The following is a 16,924-nucleotide window of genomic DNA, read 5'->3' as shown; positions in this document are numbered from 1 at the left end:
ACATAAAATGCTAATGATGTGGTTTATCACCATCACTTCTGCATTGACGTTTTGATCTTTGACCCGATGTTTTAATGCTGTTTATTTAGCTAAAATATGATTATTTTTACAGCCCTTTTACAGCTGCTAAAAATCTTTTAATTAAATATAATAACTCAGAACAACTGTGCTTCTTCCAGTAAGTGCAGGAATGGCGCATAATAGTGTATATTTACCACATGAATAACATGCACCGATCAGCCACAACATTATGACCACGGACAGGAAAAGTAAATAACCATCTTGTGACAATTCAGTGTTCTGTCGGGAATCTTTTGGACCTGGCATTCATTCATGTGGATGTTACTTAGACATGTAGCACCCACCTAGACCAGACCAGGCACCCCCGCTCCATAGCAATGACACTCCTTGATGGCAGCAGCCACCCCCTGCAGGATGCAGCCTGACACAGGCAAAAACGGTTTAGGAACAAAACATGAAGAACATCACAAGGTGTTGACCTGGCCTCCAAATTCACTAGATCCAAAACTGATCAAGTATCTGTTGGATGAGCCCCTCCCTTCAACCCATAGGACCCAAAGGCCCCCCACTTACAACATCCTGTTGCCAGACACCACAGGACACCCTCAGGAGGCCCATGTCCGTTCTCCGATGAGTCCCAACTGTTTTGGAGGCACAGGGGAGACCTACACAATATTAGGAAGGTGGTCATAATGTTATGCCTGATCGGTGTATACCTTTAATTGAGCTATGCAATGTTTTGTGAGAGTCCCAAACTTTTTAGACATGACAATCTGGATGTGCTCTCAGAGGGAATAAATCTTTCTGATTTTAATAAACCCACGTCCACTGCAACACTCCTACCTTCCACTTTATTTATGGGGGTGGATTAAATACCGGCAACACCACAGTGGTTTATTGCTGCGTTGTTTCATTCAGATGAAATGGCTCCATTGCGCACTGGACACACCTCATTTTATTTAGGTGTGTCCAATACCCATTATATGATGTTTGTTTTCCCCCCCCAGGCTGGCCACAACAACGCTCCTTCCAATAGGGGCGTGTCCTCCGTCGACGGAGTCTCTCAGAGCAACGGACGAGGGACGCCGCCCGAAGATCCGGTGGAATTACCCAAGCTGAAGGGAATCGGCCGCAACAGGATGGCTCGCTTCAGCCTGTACAGGCACCTGCACAAACACACTCTGCAGCACGTGGACAGCGTAGACAGCGTTGACAGCGCAGGTATGTTAGGAAGTGTGAGGAAAATATTTATGTGGATTTATGCTGCTCTGCTTTGCCAAAAACATGCTCCAGGGGGTTGAGTATGACTCATTTTCACTTTAATGCTTGTCATTTTGTGCATGTGCAGGGAGCGGCTCAGTGCGAAGTCTGAAGACAGGCGTGGGGGAGTTGCAGGGAAACACTCGCTTCTGGCATGGGAAGGACTACTGCAACTTTGTCTACAAGGACTGGATCCAGCTGGAGAAACCTTTCGATGGTCAGACACTCACTCTTTTCATTTTGTCTGAAAAGCTCCCTCCTTTTAATATGTTGTCACAACCTTAATACTAATTTAATACCAGGGTAATTTGATCTTTTACTGGGTCTGTTCCACTCTTTGCAGACTTCATTGACAGGTACACAACTCCCAGGATGCCTTGGCATGACATCGCCTCAGTGGTCCACGGCAGGGGCGCCCGAGACGTGGCGAGACACTTCATCCAGCGCTGGAACTTCACCAAGGCACTGAAACTTGCCCAGAAACACACACCACACGGGGCCATAGAGCAGGATAAGAAGTTAATACTATCTCTGAGGCATAGTTAGCAAGTAGCAGCAAACTAACCTTAAGTTGGGGGAAGTCAGTATAAAAACAAAACTGGACAACAAACACTAAGCTGCCTACATTACAGGAAATGTTTGGCTGGAAGAGTGGAAAAAACCACCCTAATCCTCACACTCATGCTTTCCATGGCACCGACATTTCCTCCAGCGCTCCTGTTTTCCTTCCCTGTCCTCCTTTTCTCTGTGTGCTGTATATTCACCCAACCGTCTCTCCCCCAGATCATGAAACCAAAGTATCGCTCTCTGTCCTACCCATTCCTGCTGCCCAAGTCTCACTCCACGGCCGACGAGATACGATACCAAGTTCCCGACAGTGTGAATGCCAAAGTGCAGGTAAGCAAACAGCAGCTTTTCTTTTTTTTTTTTTTTTAACTTGCACAGAGACGACACAGTATCACAGGAGTTGCATTTCTACTAAATGGGAGGAAAAAAAGCCAACAATGAATCAGACTGTCTGGAAAATAAAAGAGAAAACACAAGAGCACGCGTGGGACAAACCTGCATCTTCCACATCCAAGTCTGCAGCCAAGCATTGCTGAAACACTTTAAAACTCTGTGAGCCAGAAAGTAAACTAGTATTGACAGTTTTCAAACGGATGAAACCGACTTCCGGGTGAAAGTGCATGAAGATCCTGTCGAATATGTCTGCAGGTCTTTTGAGTGAACACGAAGCACAACCGTTCCTTAAGTGTCTATTTTGACTATCCCTGATTGTACTTTGGAAAGCGTGTGTGAAATTAGGTTATTTGAATGCATAAATGTACAGATTATATATGTAAATATACACCTATCAGGCATAACATTTTAAGCCACCTTCCTAATATTGTGTAGATCTCCCAGTTGTGACTCATCAGAGAATGGACATGGGCCTTCTGAGGGTGTCCTGTGGTGTCTGGCAACCAGATGTTGTTAGTGGGGGGCCTTTGAGGGGAGGGACCTCTGTGGATCATCCCACAGACACTTGATCAGTTTGGGATCTAGTGAATTTGGAGGCCAGGTCAACACTTTGTTCTGTTCTTCATGTTTTTTTTAGTTGTTCCTAAATTGTTTTTGTGTGTGTTACGCCTGATCGGTGTATATAGATCGGAGATTAAGCAGCTTTTCATCAGCGCCTTGTCCTGACACGTATTTGCTTGTGCAACAAATAGTTTTATTTTCACTTCTATGCTCTCATTATTGCATTTTCACACCATGCCAATAACTCCCAGAATGCAGAATAAACCGCGCTTGGCAAGGAACGCTGCGACAACTGCTCGGGCTTAATTGGCAATCCAGATCATTTTCTCCTACATGTAGTCCTTACGGTATTAACGTACACTGCAATGAATGAAACCCACAGCTTTAAGATGCAGCTTCAAATGTGCCGCTGTCATAACCAAGCGTCTGTTTGTGTAAGGTGTTGCGGTCAGCGGCAGATTGGTCGGCGGGAATTAAATACCACGAGGAGTCCATCCACACTGCCTACGTCCAGGTCATCGCCAAGAGCAAACACTACATCTACATAGAGGTAAACGCACAATGAGGCCAGGCTGGGAATATAAATCTTCTTGCCCTGTGTTATTTATTATTTATTTATCTAAAAAAGGTTTCTCTCTGCAATAATAATTAGAATTGATCATCACCCTGAATGGTTTATAGGCCTTCAGCCACAAGGTTGTCTGAACCCAGAGAGTTTTTTGTAGTCTGTTTGATTTAACATGATTTTTATCTTTGTTGTTGTTGTTGTTAGAATTTAAAGAGACGTCTGCTGTTGGGCATGCTGTATTTATTACCCGTCAGTTTATTGGCCCCTGGTTTGCAGCCATCTGGCATCTACTCAGTTGTACACTGTGAATTAAACCAACGAAGAATTCTGTTTGCGCTTCTACATGTGGGGTCCGACCGCGTCGACGTTTCACATCATCATCATTCATGAAACGGCCCGTCTGAATAAAGGCCTTTCCACGCTTTGTCAGAAGAATGCCTTGGATCTTTTTTTTTCTCCCCCCTCTCTCTCTTTTGAACTTTCCCTCTCAAAGAGCGCCACCGTCAAACCTCCAAGCATTCCCCATTTATTCTTCTTTTCTGAAGTTCCTTTGTGTTCATTTGGCGGCACTTCAAAAAAATAAAAATAAAAAAAAAATACTAATGAGAACTCCTCAGAGGTTTGTAGATAATGCCAGTAATGAGGTAGCTCTGCTGGAAACGAATTTGATGCCAGTGATTGTGATATTATACGTCGGTGATGAGTGTACTCTCAGACATTAAAGTACGAATTGTGGAGACAAACCGCGACATTTTAACGTTATATCTTTGGGTGTGAATTGTTCCTCCCTTTCGCCTCCCTCAGAATCAGTTTTTCATCAGCTGTGCCGACAACAAGATGGTCTACAACAAGGTCGGAGATGCCATCATTGAAAGGATCATCAGGGCCCACAAGTACGACCCTTTGTTTTACACCATTTATCGCGTTTCACGCGTCTCCCCCTCCCTCTCACAAAGCTAAAAGTCTTGCTCCTATACATATATATAAACAACGTATGTTTGCTTTCAGGGAGGGTAAGAAGTATCGTGTCTATGTGGTCACTCCTCTGCTTCCTGGCTTCGAGGGAGACATCACCACAGGGGGAGGGAACGCCATCCAGGCTGTCATGCACTTCAACTACAGGTGCACCACATGACTCTTCAGTAACACTGAGTTTGGTATTGAAAGAGGAAATGGACACGCGAAAGCAGATGTGGAAGTCTCATTGGGAATATATTAATGTATATACAGCCATCAGGCATAACACTATGACCGCCTGCCTTATATTGTGTGTGCGCCTCCAAAGGGGAGGTTCCACAGATACTTGATCAATTTGGGATCTAGTGAATATGGAGGCCAGGCAAACACCTTGTGCTGTTTGTCATGTTTTTGTGCCTGGTCTGGTCTAGGTGGGTGCTATATGTCTAAGTAACATCCACACAAATGAATGTCAGGTCCAAAAGTTTCCCAGCAGAACATTGAATTGTCACAAGGTGGTCAGTGTTATTCACTTCACCTGTCATAATGTTGTGGCGGATTGGTGTACATTGTATTTTATTTCTCGCAGGTCGATTCAAGTCTGTTTGGTTGCTGTACATACTTTTTGATGAGATTAAACTTCTTGTCTTTTCAGAACCATGATCAGAGGAGAACACTCCATCATCTCCCAGCTGAAGAAGGAAAGTAAGTCCAAGAACAGACTGTCGAACCAAGTGTTTTGATCCCCTGTGTTAAGGTCAAAGGGCTCATTTCGTTTCCTCCGTTTCACCAGTGGACGACCAGTGGATGAACTACATCTCCTTCGCCGGCCTGCGCACTCACGCCGAGCTGGAGGGACGCCTGGTCACAGAGCTCATCTACGTCCACAGCAAGATGCTCATCGCTGACGACAACACAGTCATCATCGGTCAGTCTGTCTCTCGTCTTGTCTCGCCTTCTGTCACTTTTTTTTTTTTTTTTTTAAGTTTTGCCGTCTCCGGCAGCAGCTATTAGAAGCGGGCTTTGCCTCGACACCGTCAAAATGTGAGAAAGCTAAAAAAAATCTGGCTCCGTTTGTCTTTCTGCCGCCACGTGTGCGGCTGACAAATGTGCATAATAATACAGTTTGAGTATGTGTTGAGCTCTGCGTGGCTCTGTTGCACCACCTGCTGGTGCATATGGTGCAACTCAACCCTGTCATAGGCGGCAATCATTCATTCGTTCATTCATCTTCTGTAACCGCTTGTCCTGTGAAGGGTCAAAGGTGTCCCAGCTGTCATTGGGCGAGAGGCGGGGTACACCCAGTCTATCACAAATGAACCTAAGGAGCATGTCTTTAGACAGTGGGAGGAAGCTGGAGTACCCGGAGAGGCATCAGTGCTAACCACCACGCCACTGGGCCGCCAGACGCCAATCAACAAATAGAAAAACAACTCAAAAAGCTGATTTCGGAAATGTTCCTTATATTTAATTTCAAGGCCACTGTCTTTTTTTCTATAATCAGGTGAGGTGAGTGTAAATAAATGTATCAGGGCTTTTCCATTTGCAGCTGTTGTGGAATTAAGCCTTCAGGTTCCTTCAGTGCAGAGATAGATTCTGGTAAAAATATCGGAGACTGGATGCATTCAGTTTCTTTTACGGTTTTATTGCAGGAAGAGAGAGTGAGAGACTCGGAGCTCGGAGAATTAGCAATAGCTACTTATAGGTTTGTCTAAACAGCGGAAGCACAAGTAGTGCAAGGTTCAACAGTGCCATATATGGAGTTGTTTTTCTGGATATAGTAAATTTCCATTACACTTCTCTTCACTTAAGCTTTAATAAGGTATCTGGTTTGTGTGTTTTGCGTGCTCGTTGCAGGTTCTGCTAACATCAACGACAGAAGCATGCTGGGAAAACGCGACAGCGAAGTGGCGGTGATTGTTCAGGACTCGGAGAAGGTTGCAGGGGTGATGGATGGACAGGAGTACGAAGCTGGACCCTACGCACTCCAGCTACGCCTCGAGTGCTTCAAGTGTGTGCCTTTGATTCCATGAGGAAGAGAGGAAAGGGGAATAATGGGGAATTTGTAGTAACATTTTGTTACTCAGGAAGCATTTAATTGTTTTAATTAAGTTGTCCTGTCATCTTCCCCTATAGGTTAGATCCTAAACACAAGCCGACTCTCTCTCTGCTCTTTTTCTAAACAGGACCATCCTCGGAGGCCACACTGACACCAGCATCGACCTGTCCGACCCCGTCAGCGATCGTTTCTACAAGGAAGTGTGGATGACTACAGCCGGCCGCAACGCGACCATTTACGAGAAGGTATATCTGACACGTTGATTATTAACATGGAGAGGGGGAAAAAAAAACCTTGATGTCTTTGAGAAATTGGCACATGGACTGGAAGGTAGTTAAGTGTTTCGACAGGTAACTCAACATTCAGTCCCTTGCTAACTGAGCTAATCAGAGAGGTAAATCTCTCCAGAGTAGTAAGTGTGTTGTCTGTGGCCACGTTTCTGAAGATGGGAGCAACCATAGCAACCAAAGCGGGGCAGGCTACACCGATACGTAAAAACAGAGTTACGGATGTAGCTAAGGTTGTATGATTTCACCATCTCTTTTGATGCCCGCAGCCTTAATAAGGAAGTGATCAGTGGTGAGCACAAGCACAGATTACCATCAGTGTGGTGTTTCCTCATTTGAGAGAGCTGAATGAAGAGAAGGGGCCGCAGGCATGTGTCATATGCGCGCATTAGTGCATGCATATGACAACAGTGTCTGAGCAAGTGCTCTCAACGCCAGAGGGTGCAGACAAAAATTCTGCGCTGCAGCTCTAAACAGTGCACTGTGCAGAAGTTCGTCTAGAATTAGAATTACTTAACAAAGATCTTGACATAAGACTGGAACACCATCATTATTTTTTTTTGTGCTTATTAATGCAACAAGACTAAAAGATTATATGGAGATTTTAGCAGTACCGTTATGTGAATTCATGATTCTAATTCTGTTCTTCAAGGATTTGTCTGAGGAGACTTTTTTGCCTCAATATAGTGGTTCTCAAACTAAAGACCAGGTCCCTCTGGTAGAGAACTGAAGTGGGGTGCATGGAAGACCAAGAAAAATTTAGTGAAACTAAGTTCAATGAGTAATATTTATGCCGGGTAAAAATGAGCAAAAATTTTCAATTTCGATAAAATTAGTTTCTATTATAATGTTTTATGATTGAAAATTGAAAAGTGTAGGGTCGAAAGTGTTTTCCAACTACTTCCTTCATCACATGGATTTATCTCCACTTAAAGGGGAACTACTGTTTTTTACAATAGATATTTAGATCTGCGTATATCCATATAGTGGGAGTGACTGGGGCACCGAAACGCAGCCTCTAAATAACGCATTATCTGCCTTATTTACCCGTAATTTGCTACTGCTATGGTTCGTCCACAACCTCAGAATCGGAAAAAATATTCAGTATATTCATAGCACTAGTGTACGATAACAAAATATTGGTGAGTTTGGCGGCAGATGCGTTATTTAGAGGCTGCATTTCGGTGCCCCAGTCACTCCCACTATATGGATACACGCAGATCTAAATATCTCCCGAACGACTACAAATGACAAAAAAGTTATATGGGTGAGTAAACGATCGTATTCTATACTAGAAATAAGGTCCAGGTTGTGAAAAACGGTAGTTCCCCTTTAAGTGGCTGTTTGGAGACAACACGAGTTGTGCTCTTGAGCTGAATCTCTCCATCAAAGCCAGGTTCATCCTCAGGGAACCCTGAATATTCGCAGCCCATCTTGTAACTGATCAGCGCTTTAGCTCCGATTTATCAAATAACATCTCAAACACAACAAAAATAGAGTGCCCATCAGGCCCGAGCTAAGACAAACTGTATGTGTGTGTCGCTGCAGGTGTTCCGTTGCCTTCCTTCGTCCCTGGTGCGAAACATGTCGGAGCTGGAGCGGTACCAGTCCAAGCCAGGCTTGGCCCAGAGCGACCAGGCCCGTGCTCAGGAGGAGCTGCGCAAAATCCGAGGATTCCTGGTCCAGTTTCCCCTGGACTTCTTGTCCGAGGAGAACCTCATGCCTTCCGTTGGAACGAAAGAAGCCATGGTGCCGACGGAGATTTGGACATAAAGGACGCGAACCCATCGTTGAATATTTAATGTTGGAGCTGGAGCTTGGATGGAGATGAGGATTTGATTCTATTGGCTCGATTGTGACTGCTGGACATTGACAAATCTCTCGAATCTGTTGCTACTGGAAAACACTAATCAGTAGTTGCAGCTTGTTAGGTTAAGCACTAATATTTCAGATGAAGAAGTCTTCATACTAGGGGACAACAGTTGTGACTGCATCGTGACTACATTCAAATTGTAGAGAAATCAGTTTGGATGCTTTGACCTTCGGACTGTGGAAAAAGAACTTCTAAGGGACCAGAGTTCGAAAAGTTTTGTGATGAGCCTAACAAATATCCCCATTCACATTAGAGGTGCATGTGATTCACTGACGTTCGTGACGTGTGCTCGTAAGGTGCATCCGTGCTCTGTACGCCGTTCTTGAGCCTCGCGTGAGAGTCATTGAGCCCCCGCGTGTGCGCCGCTTTCGTCAAACTGTCTGATGGCGTCAGATTTATCTTGAAGATTCTGTTTTGTGAAAGAAATCAAAAAATGTGGTCGCCGTGATGAGACGTGCACAGAAGCCGCTTTACTCGCACGATTTAATAGCTATGCTCTAGTCTCGTTAACAGGATCGCCATGATGCATGTATCAATCCCGTCTCTGGAAAAAAACAAAAAATTAAAATAAATAAATGTTTTGTGACAGATTTGTTTTAGACCTGAAGATTCTGCAATCGGTGCAGTCTGGTTAAGCTAAAAGCCAGGTACCAAACCTGATTCCACCCAGTCTGTCGTACTGTTTCTTGCAATTATTTTGGCTAAGATCAAATCAGAGTTAAAACGCTTGTGCCAGTTGATGGATGAGACAATCAGACTGGATGTTTAAAGGAGTCATTTCCTCTTTGCTCACCAGATGGTGCTAGCTTCTTTGAACAGAAAGACAGCTGAACAGTCAAAAAAATAAAAATCTGTAAGGTTTCGGGTTAAGTGAAGAAATAGTTTTGGAAAACAGTGAAAATAAAAACTGTGATTATTCCAGGTAGCATGCAAATGGCATCGGTGGCTTTCAAATGAAGTTTAAAAATCATTTATTTCCTGTTTCTGGGGAGTTCCAGCTGATTTAATTAGGTAGCTTTTTTACCCGGAAGGGAAATATCAGCATTTTATAACGTGTCCCTACCAACGAACACTTCCAATGAACCCCTCGGGTTTGAATTTCTTTTGGATTGTGTGACTGAACAACGCAAATTAGATAATTTGGCAGAGATCTTCAGATTAGTCACGCACGGGCCACAAAGTTATTTCGATCTCTATGTTCCAGCCAACACGTGAATCACTGGGATATTTTATTTTTATTATTACTATTTTTATGTTTATTTATTTAACAGAAGCAGACGCCGACACTGTCTGCAGCGCATGCATTGTATGGGATATGATAATGAAATGATGATTTCTTGAATGGGACCAGGAGATTGACAGATGTTAGCCGTGGCATTTATACTTGGAAACAATATGGTCCATGAAGAAAGTTATATTGCCAGTAACGTTTACCCATGCTGTATTCGCATTATTTATGAAAGGTGACGCATTTAACATTGTTTAATTAAACATTTCAGTTTTCAAAATGTATATCATGGCTGTACGGACGGTCGCAGATTTGTAATTACACCTCTTGTTTATTTTTCATAACCGCCTCCCAGCTCTCTTCCACTCTTTGTATGTACAATATATATTATTTTTCTTTTGTACAGTTGAAAATATTTCTAATTTTTATCTGTTCACTTAACACAGCACAATTTAAATGTCTAACAAATAAAAAATAAAACTATCTTTGGAATTTTTGTTCCTCTCGTCCCACTGTGTTTAAATGAAGGAGGGCGACTCTCCTGCACAATAATTTTTGCTTTCTAGCCTTTGTGCTTGGAGTAAGTTCACATCTTGACGTGACTGCAGCCGAAAGAAAACGTGTTTTGGTCAGTTGCATAACAAAGATGATTAACGAGTCATAATTCCTGTCTTGTGAAATGGGGTCAGGCAGCAGTAGTGTAACAATTTCCTTGTACACTTCTGCTTACCTGCAACAGTTTCAGTTTGTCACAGTCAACAGTCACAACATCAGAAGTAAATTCAAGTTACGACGTGGGACCTTTCCAGAAAAATTAATCCGTTATTGTTACATCCACGTCATTGCTAAACAAGTTCACATGATGCTGATTAAGCCAGTCAATGCTAATAAAATCTTTGTATTTCTTAGTAAACCAGAGTAATTACGAGGTAGCAATGAACCAACCAGCAAGGATTGTTTTCCGGAGCTGAAAAGGGGAGCAACCATAGCGACAGACAACCGAGCTGCTAGGATTATGAGAACAAAGAAACCAGGGGTTACTAATGTAACTTGGGTTCTATGAATTCAACCTCTCTGGGGAACAGGAAGAAAAAGAGCACTACGGATCCTGAGACACTATTGTGACATCTCAAGAGAATTTTGCATGATAGAAAAATAAAAAAACATCCTCTTTCCTGACACATAGCTCGTGCTCTTTGTATTCTGTATATAAAGGTGTTCCCCTTTGTTTAAGTATTTTTATTTTACTCCAGTCTCAAAAAAGTAATTTTATGAAGCTTGCCCAAATGTTTCATTGTTGGAATTACCATGGTGCCCAACTCATCTGGAAATAAACCAACCAAATGAATGAAATAATTTGTCTGTTAATTTATCAAACTGAAATCGGAGCAAAAGTCTCAAACACACACACAAAAAAAACGATTATTTAAAAACCACAACGGTATCTAGACTGGGGCAGTGCACCGCCCGTGATAATATAACAGACCTTCGGCATCGGAAAAAATGTGACTCTGTTTTGCTGCCTCTTTTGTTGAGCAGGCAGTGGAAAGTTGTTGTACACATGAATGAACCCGCAGTCATTGCCATGTCTTTATATAACAACCAGGAAGAGTTTCACAGCTATTCATACCGTTGCAAATCAAAAAAGAATGCAAATGTGGTACTTCCTTAGGTGGAGCCGGAATTAAACCTTTATCAAGCGCATTCAAAATAAGGATAACAGCAGTAGTGTGTGTGGAATAAATCTTTTTTATTTTTTTGTTTAACCTTTATTTCGCCAGAAAGATCCAAATGAGATGTCCTGGCCGAGATAGGCAGCAGCAAATACAGAATGCTGTTACAAAACGACACAGTTAAAACGCAGACAAAAGACAAAGAAAAGAAAATTTACAAGCAGATTATAAAAAAAGTGCATATTTGTTGGCCTCAAGTACTTTTAAGTTTGCATTTAGAAGTGCTCAATGAAATTAACTCAGTTAGTTTTGAGCCATTCTGCAACATATTCCATGAGAAAGGTGCAGAAACGCCCTACAGCATAACTACATGGTTCAACGCTTTCCCGCTGTGTATGTGTAATGCATTTCTCAGTTGCTTTGACCGTAAAGTTAATCTGGTTAAGTGTGCCTTTTATTCTGACTCCACTTCCTTAGTCGTCGTGTGTCCGTCCCTAAATTCCCCTCATTCCACCTACGGCCGTAACAGGGACCCAGGTACCAGAGAAACTTGTCACTGACAGCTGAGAACAAATACTTTTGATTAATGTTCACCCAAATCCGTCAGGTAGGGAGGGATAAATGTGGCACTGCACTAGTTTAACACAAGTTCAACGTCTCTCTTCCACCAGAGAATCCAGGTGCATATTGTCTTTTGCAGCTCTGGTGGGATCTGAATAAATAACCCTTAATATGAAATTCTACCTTCTGAATATTTAACAGCACCTGAATGTGGTCCAATATGTTTGGACTGGACCTTTAGATCACAGGCCTCATGTTAGTGACATATTTGTCGGTGTGATTGTCCTCTGGAGGGTCACGGGGGGCTGGAGCCTATCCCAGCTACCGTCGGGCGACAGCTCTCCAGGTAATAGATGACTGTTGACATATAGTTAGCAATCAAAAGGCAGTTTTATGATCATTTCATGCAACCAGCTCTCTGACTGCAGTGGATGTCACGGCATGGAGTACAAGGAAATTCACGGGAACTGCACAAACAACTTAATAGAGCCTTACACAAAGGAGGACGAGAAAGAAGGAGGAGACCTACACCTGAGAGCTTACGTTACCACAAATAACTGTACATGGAGGTAATTAAACACTAAGCTTTCCGCCCTTCCTTGGAAAATTAATATACTGTAGTTTGTGCAAGCATAATTTAAAGCCTTTTAAAACTCATCAGAGAAACTTGACAAACAACTGAGAAAAAATACTTTTGATTAATGTTCACCCAAATCTGACAGGTAGGGAGGGATAGATGTGGCACTGCATTAGTTTAACACAAGTTCAATGTCTCTCTTCCACCAGAGAATCCAAGTGCATATTGTCTTTTGCAGCTCTGGTGGGATCTTTTTTTTTTAAATTTTTTTTAAAAAGGTGAATAAATAACCCTTAACATGAAATTCTACCTTCTGCACATTTAACAGCAAATAACTGTGCATGAAAGAAACATGGAGGTAATTAAACACTAAGCCTACCGCCCTTCCTTGGAAAATAGGCCAGTTGTGATTTCGAGGCTAGATTAATATGCTGTAGTTCGTGCAAGCATAATTTAAAGCCTTTTAAAACTCATCAGAGAAACTTATCACTGACAAACAAATGAGAACAAATACTTCTGATTAATGTTCACCCAAATCTGACAGATAGGGAGGGATAGATGTGGCACTGCATTATTTTAACACAAGTTCAATGTCTCTCTTCCACCAGAGAATCCAGGTGCATATTGTCTTTTGCCGCCCTTCCTTGGAAAATAGGCTAGTTGTGATTTCTAGGCTAGATTAATATACTGTGGTTTGTGCAAGCATAAAGGAAGCCTTTTAAAACTCACCTGTGGGAAAAGTCTAAAAGGGAGAGTGTATTTCAAGATGTTCCTGAAGACATTTGTCAGTGTCAGTCTGTAAAAACACAATCTATTGTCAGTTGACATGTCTTTCACTGATTAATTGTTTTTTCTGGTATGATGAAAATCACAGTAAGCACGGACTGCATGCTGTTTGAACTGGAGACTTTTAATTTTTTTGGGTGTCTATACACACTTTTATTTATATGTGGAGTAATATATTTGTCAGTGTTTCAAATAATAGATTTAAACTACTGTTTTTTACAACCTGGACATAATTTGTAGCATAAAAAACGATCGCTTACTCACCCATATACCTTTTGTGTCATTTGCACTCATTCAGGAGATAATTAGATCAGCATATATCGATATAGTGGGAGTGAATGGGGCACCGAGACGCAGACTCTAAATAAAGCATTATCTGCCGCGAAACTCGTTCATTTCGCCAATATTTTGTTATCATACCCTAGTGCTATTCCCCGTTGAGTCCGGAGTTATCTGTTATCATCATCCGGGGTCTGTAGATTGACCTACCTACCCGGATGATGTCTTCTGACCTGGATGATGTCCAGGCTTATTTCCACGACAGTCGGCTTGTTAACCTGTAATTCGCTGCTGCTATGATTCGTCCACAACCTCAGAATCGGAAACCTATTCAGCCATGTTGCAAAAAACTAGCAGTAGCAAATTACAGGTAAACAAGCTGATGTATCATAACAAAATATTGGTGAATTGAACGAGTTTTGCGGCAGATAATGTGTTATTTGGATGCTGCGTCTTGGTGCCCCAGTCACTCCCAGTATATGGATATACGCTGATCTAATTATCTCCTGAACGAGTGCAAATGGCACAAACGTTATATGGGTAAGTAAACAATCGTGTTTTATGCTAGAAATAAGGTCAAAGTTGTAAAAAACAGTAGTTCCCCTTTATGAAAAAGATTTCACTGCTATTTATTGGGTGTGCTACATATTAGATGGCTGTTGATCTGTCTTTGGCACACAGTGACCTCCAGCAAAACATGTTTGGTTAAAGCATTGAAATGCAAGCTCATGCCAGTGGGCAACATATTTCTGTGTTTCTTTCTCACCCTCCCCTGTTTGTTTTGCAGGTGTTGATTGCACAACTGGTTTCCATCTGTGAAGCCTGGTAGTGCCTGCTAACTGGTTGATCCATCTCCAGACAGCTGGAAGATCAAGTTTCTGCTGCTCTGCTTGCCGATTACTGTTTTCCTGCTTGTGTCAGATCAATTTGATGCCGTAGCTACAACGTCAGTCCAGATCCTAACGCAGACCCTAACGCCATAGCCTGACGTGCACCTCCCCAGAAATCTAACTATGCATGCATGAGCTGTGATTGGTCCACTTGGTACTAGCGCTTTTCTGCTTTTTTAGCATTTCCGGCTACTTCTCAATCGCCGCAGTTTTAGAATTGATTGTTTTGGATCAATAATGAGTAAAGGTTAACTGAGGAAGTTCGGAGATACAAATATTTGTATTTCAGGGAAAATTTCGGTCACCATTGTTGAAAGTGAATCAGAATCAGAATCAGAATCAGCTTTAATGGCCAAGTATGTACACATACAAGGAATGTGACTCCGGCAACTTTTCTCTCTAGTACAGAAACAACTTAAATAAAGAGCACAGTACCGAGGCGTCCGTCCGCGGCGCCATCTTGTTTCCAATCAAAGAATAAGGGTTAAAAGCAGGAAGTAGAAACAAAAATGAACCCGACTGGCAAAAAAGACAGTGCTGAGTATCGTTTGAGTGGCGTTTTTACAGAGTGAGCCAGACTGACGAGTCTACAATTATAATGGTTTTAGTATTAATAGATGTGGTTGAAGGTGCGGACTGTAGGTCAGACTGAAGTGCCCTCTACATGTTCCTCATGTAGGTAACTTTTTTATATACACTAGGATTATTGGTTGGTGCCACTTAAGTATTTTTGATTGCGCCTCTTTGTAGACACGACAGTTAGGCCTTTTCATTCATCCATTCATTTTCTGTAACTGCTTGTCCTCTGGAAGGGGGCTGGAGCCTTTCCCAGCTGTCATTGGGCGACAGGCAGAGAACACCCTGGACAGGTTGCCATTCTATCACAGGGCTAACGCAGAGAGACAGACAACCATTCACGCTCACACCTAAGGCCAATTTTAGAATCACCAATGAACCTAACGAGAATGTCTTTGGACGGTGGGAGGAAGCCGGAGTACCCGGAGAGAACCCACGCAGACACAGGGAGAACATGCAAACTGGACACAGTGAGGCTCCTTGGTTGTCGTGTGTCCGTCCCTAAATTCCCCTCATTCCATCCAGGGCCGTAACAGGCACCAGAGAAACTTCTCACTTACAACTGAGAGCAAATACTTTTGATTAATGTCACTGTTTAGACTGCAAAACCAGTTCATATTTTGTGGCTCTGGAGGCATGTTAACAGTACAAAAAAGAAAAAAAAATTATTTCAGCTAGCTGTGGAATTTGAAATAAGTCTGAAGAACTGCTCTAAGGGAAATATAAGGCGTTTTTTTTTTTTTTTGGATGTGGTGTAGAAGAAATGTCATATTTTTGCTTTAAAAAAAATTTCAACACCAGAGAGCAAATTACTACATTAAAAGAATGTGACGAACCTAGAGGATCTAAAGTATAATCACAGAAATGTACCATTCAAAGTGAGAGTAGTTTTAATGCTGCAAAATGGCTCTTCAGTGTTGTTTTAGGACTTAAAAACCACTAGTTTCTTTATTAAAATACACCTGTTTAACATTTTATCAACCAGTCACGAGGCACAAGACCACAGCAGGTGCCAATTCTGTCAGCTAAGAACAATAAACTCAGGCTAAATTGGTCACGACCTCACCAAAATTGAGCAATGAAAGACTGGGTCTGGATTTCTGTGGAAAATTGTGACACAAACTCAACTCGAGGCATGAAACGGTAACATTTATAAGAAACGCAGGCGGCTGCTCCTGCTGGTGTAATGTTATGGGGGTGTTTCCTTGAGCATGTAGAGTCTTGTTGCTGATCATGTCTATGTCTCTTGTGACAATAGCACGAACAAGGCCATGCCGCAAAGCTCATATCATCTCATACTGATTTTGTTTGAACGTGGCAATGAGGTCTAAAACCAAACACAGGAGCTTGAAAACCAAAAAGTGTTTAACTACAACTTTTGGATAAATTCTTATTTTAACGTAAAAAGTAAGTGAATGTGTAGGAGAAAGTGACATAAGTAGTCCATATTAAATTTAATGTTCAGTGGACATAACATGCATTAAATCAAATAATAATGAATTAAAACTAAAATCTTTTATTTTTTTTTAAAAAAAAACAACAACCAAGAGAAGCAAACTTAATCCCATTTATTTTTTCATTTACAAATAAATAATAAATGTAATAGTAATAATGATTTATTTATTTATTTATTTTTTAATCCACTCATAGTAATGACATGTCATTCACTAAAAATTAATTGCTGTTGGGCATGAGAATGGTTAGGAAAAAAAAGTTCGGGAGTCCCCCTACTGCCTCAGCAAACCCCGCCCTCTAAGAGGCGTGGCTTGCTGAGGCACTAGCGCGCCCTCGCCTCCCTCCTCCTGCAT

General features: G+C 42.1%; 1 protein-coding gene across 1 annotated transcript in view; it reads left to right on the top strand.

Annotated features, from left to right (window-relative positions):
- The window catches only part of pld1a (phospholipase D1a), a 33,822-nt gene extending 22,247 nt beyond the window's left edge, over positions 1-11,575 (top strand). Inside the window, exons 15-26 of the mRNA XM_084569424.1 lie at positions 1,029-1,242; positions 1,370-1,498; positions 1,625-1,743; positions 2,065-2,178; positions 3,242-3,352; positions 4,175-4,263; positions 4,379-4,492; positions 4,983-5,032; positions 5,121-5,255; positions 6,185-6,338; positions 6,514-6,631; positions 8,222-11,575. Of these exons, the coding sequence (XP_084425550.1) occupies positions 1,029-1,242; positions 1,370-1,498; positions 1,625-1,743; positions 2,065-2,178; positions 3,242-3,352; positions 4,175-4,263; positions 4,379-4,492; positions 4,983-5,032; positions 5,121-5,255; positions 6,185-6,338; positions 6,514-6,631; positions 8,222-8,446 (1,572 nt within the window). The 3' untranslated portion in view covers positions 8,447-11,575. The remainder of the gene's footprint in view (positions 1-1,028; positions 1,243-1,369; positions 1,499-1,624; positions 1,744-2,064; positions 2,179-3,241; positions 3,353-4,174; positions 4,264-4,378; positions 4,493-4,982; positions 5,033-5,120; positions 5,256-6,184; positions 6,339-6,513; positions 6,632-8,221) is intronic.
- Positions 11,576-16,924: the final 5,349 nt, after the last annotated feature.

The sequence above is a fragment of the Chelon labrosus genome (assembly GCF_963514085.1).
Source record: "Chelon labrosus genome assembly, chromosome: 20".
NCBI classification, from domain to species: Eukaryota; Metazoa; Chordata; class Actinopteri; order Mugiliformes; family Mugilidae; genus Chelon; species Chelon labrosus.
This window is presented reverse-complemented; position numbering and strand designations above follow the sequence as displayed.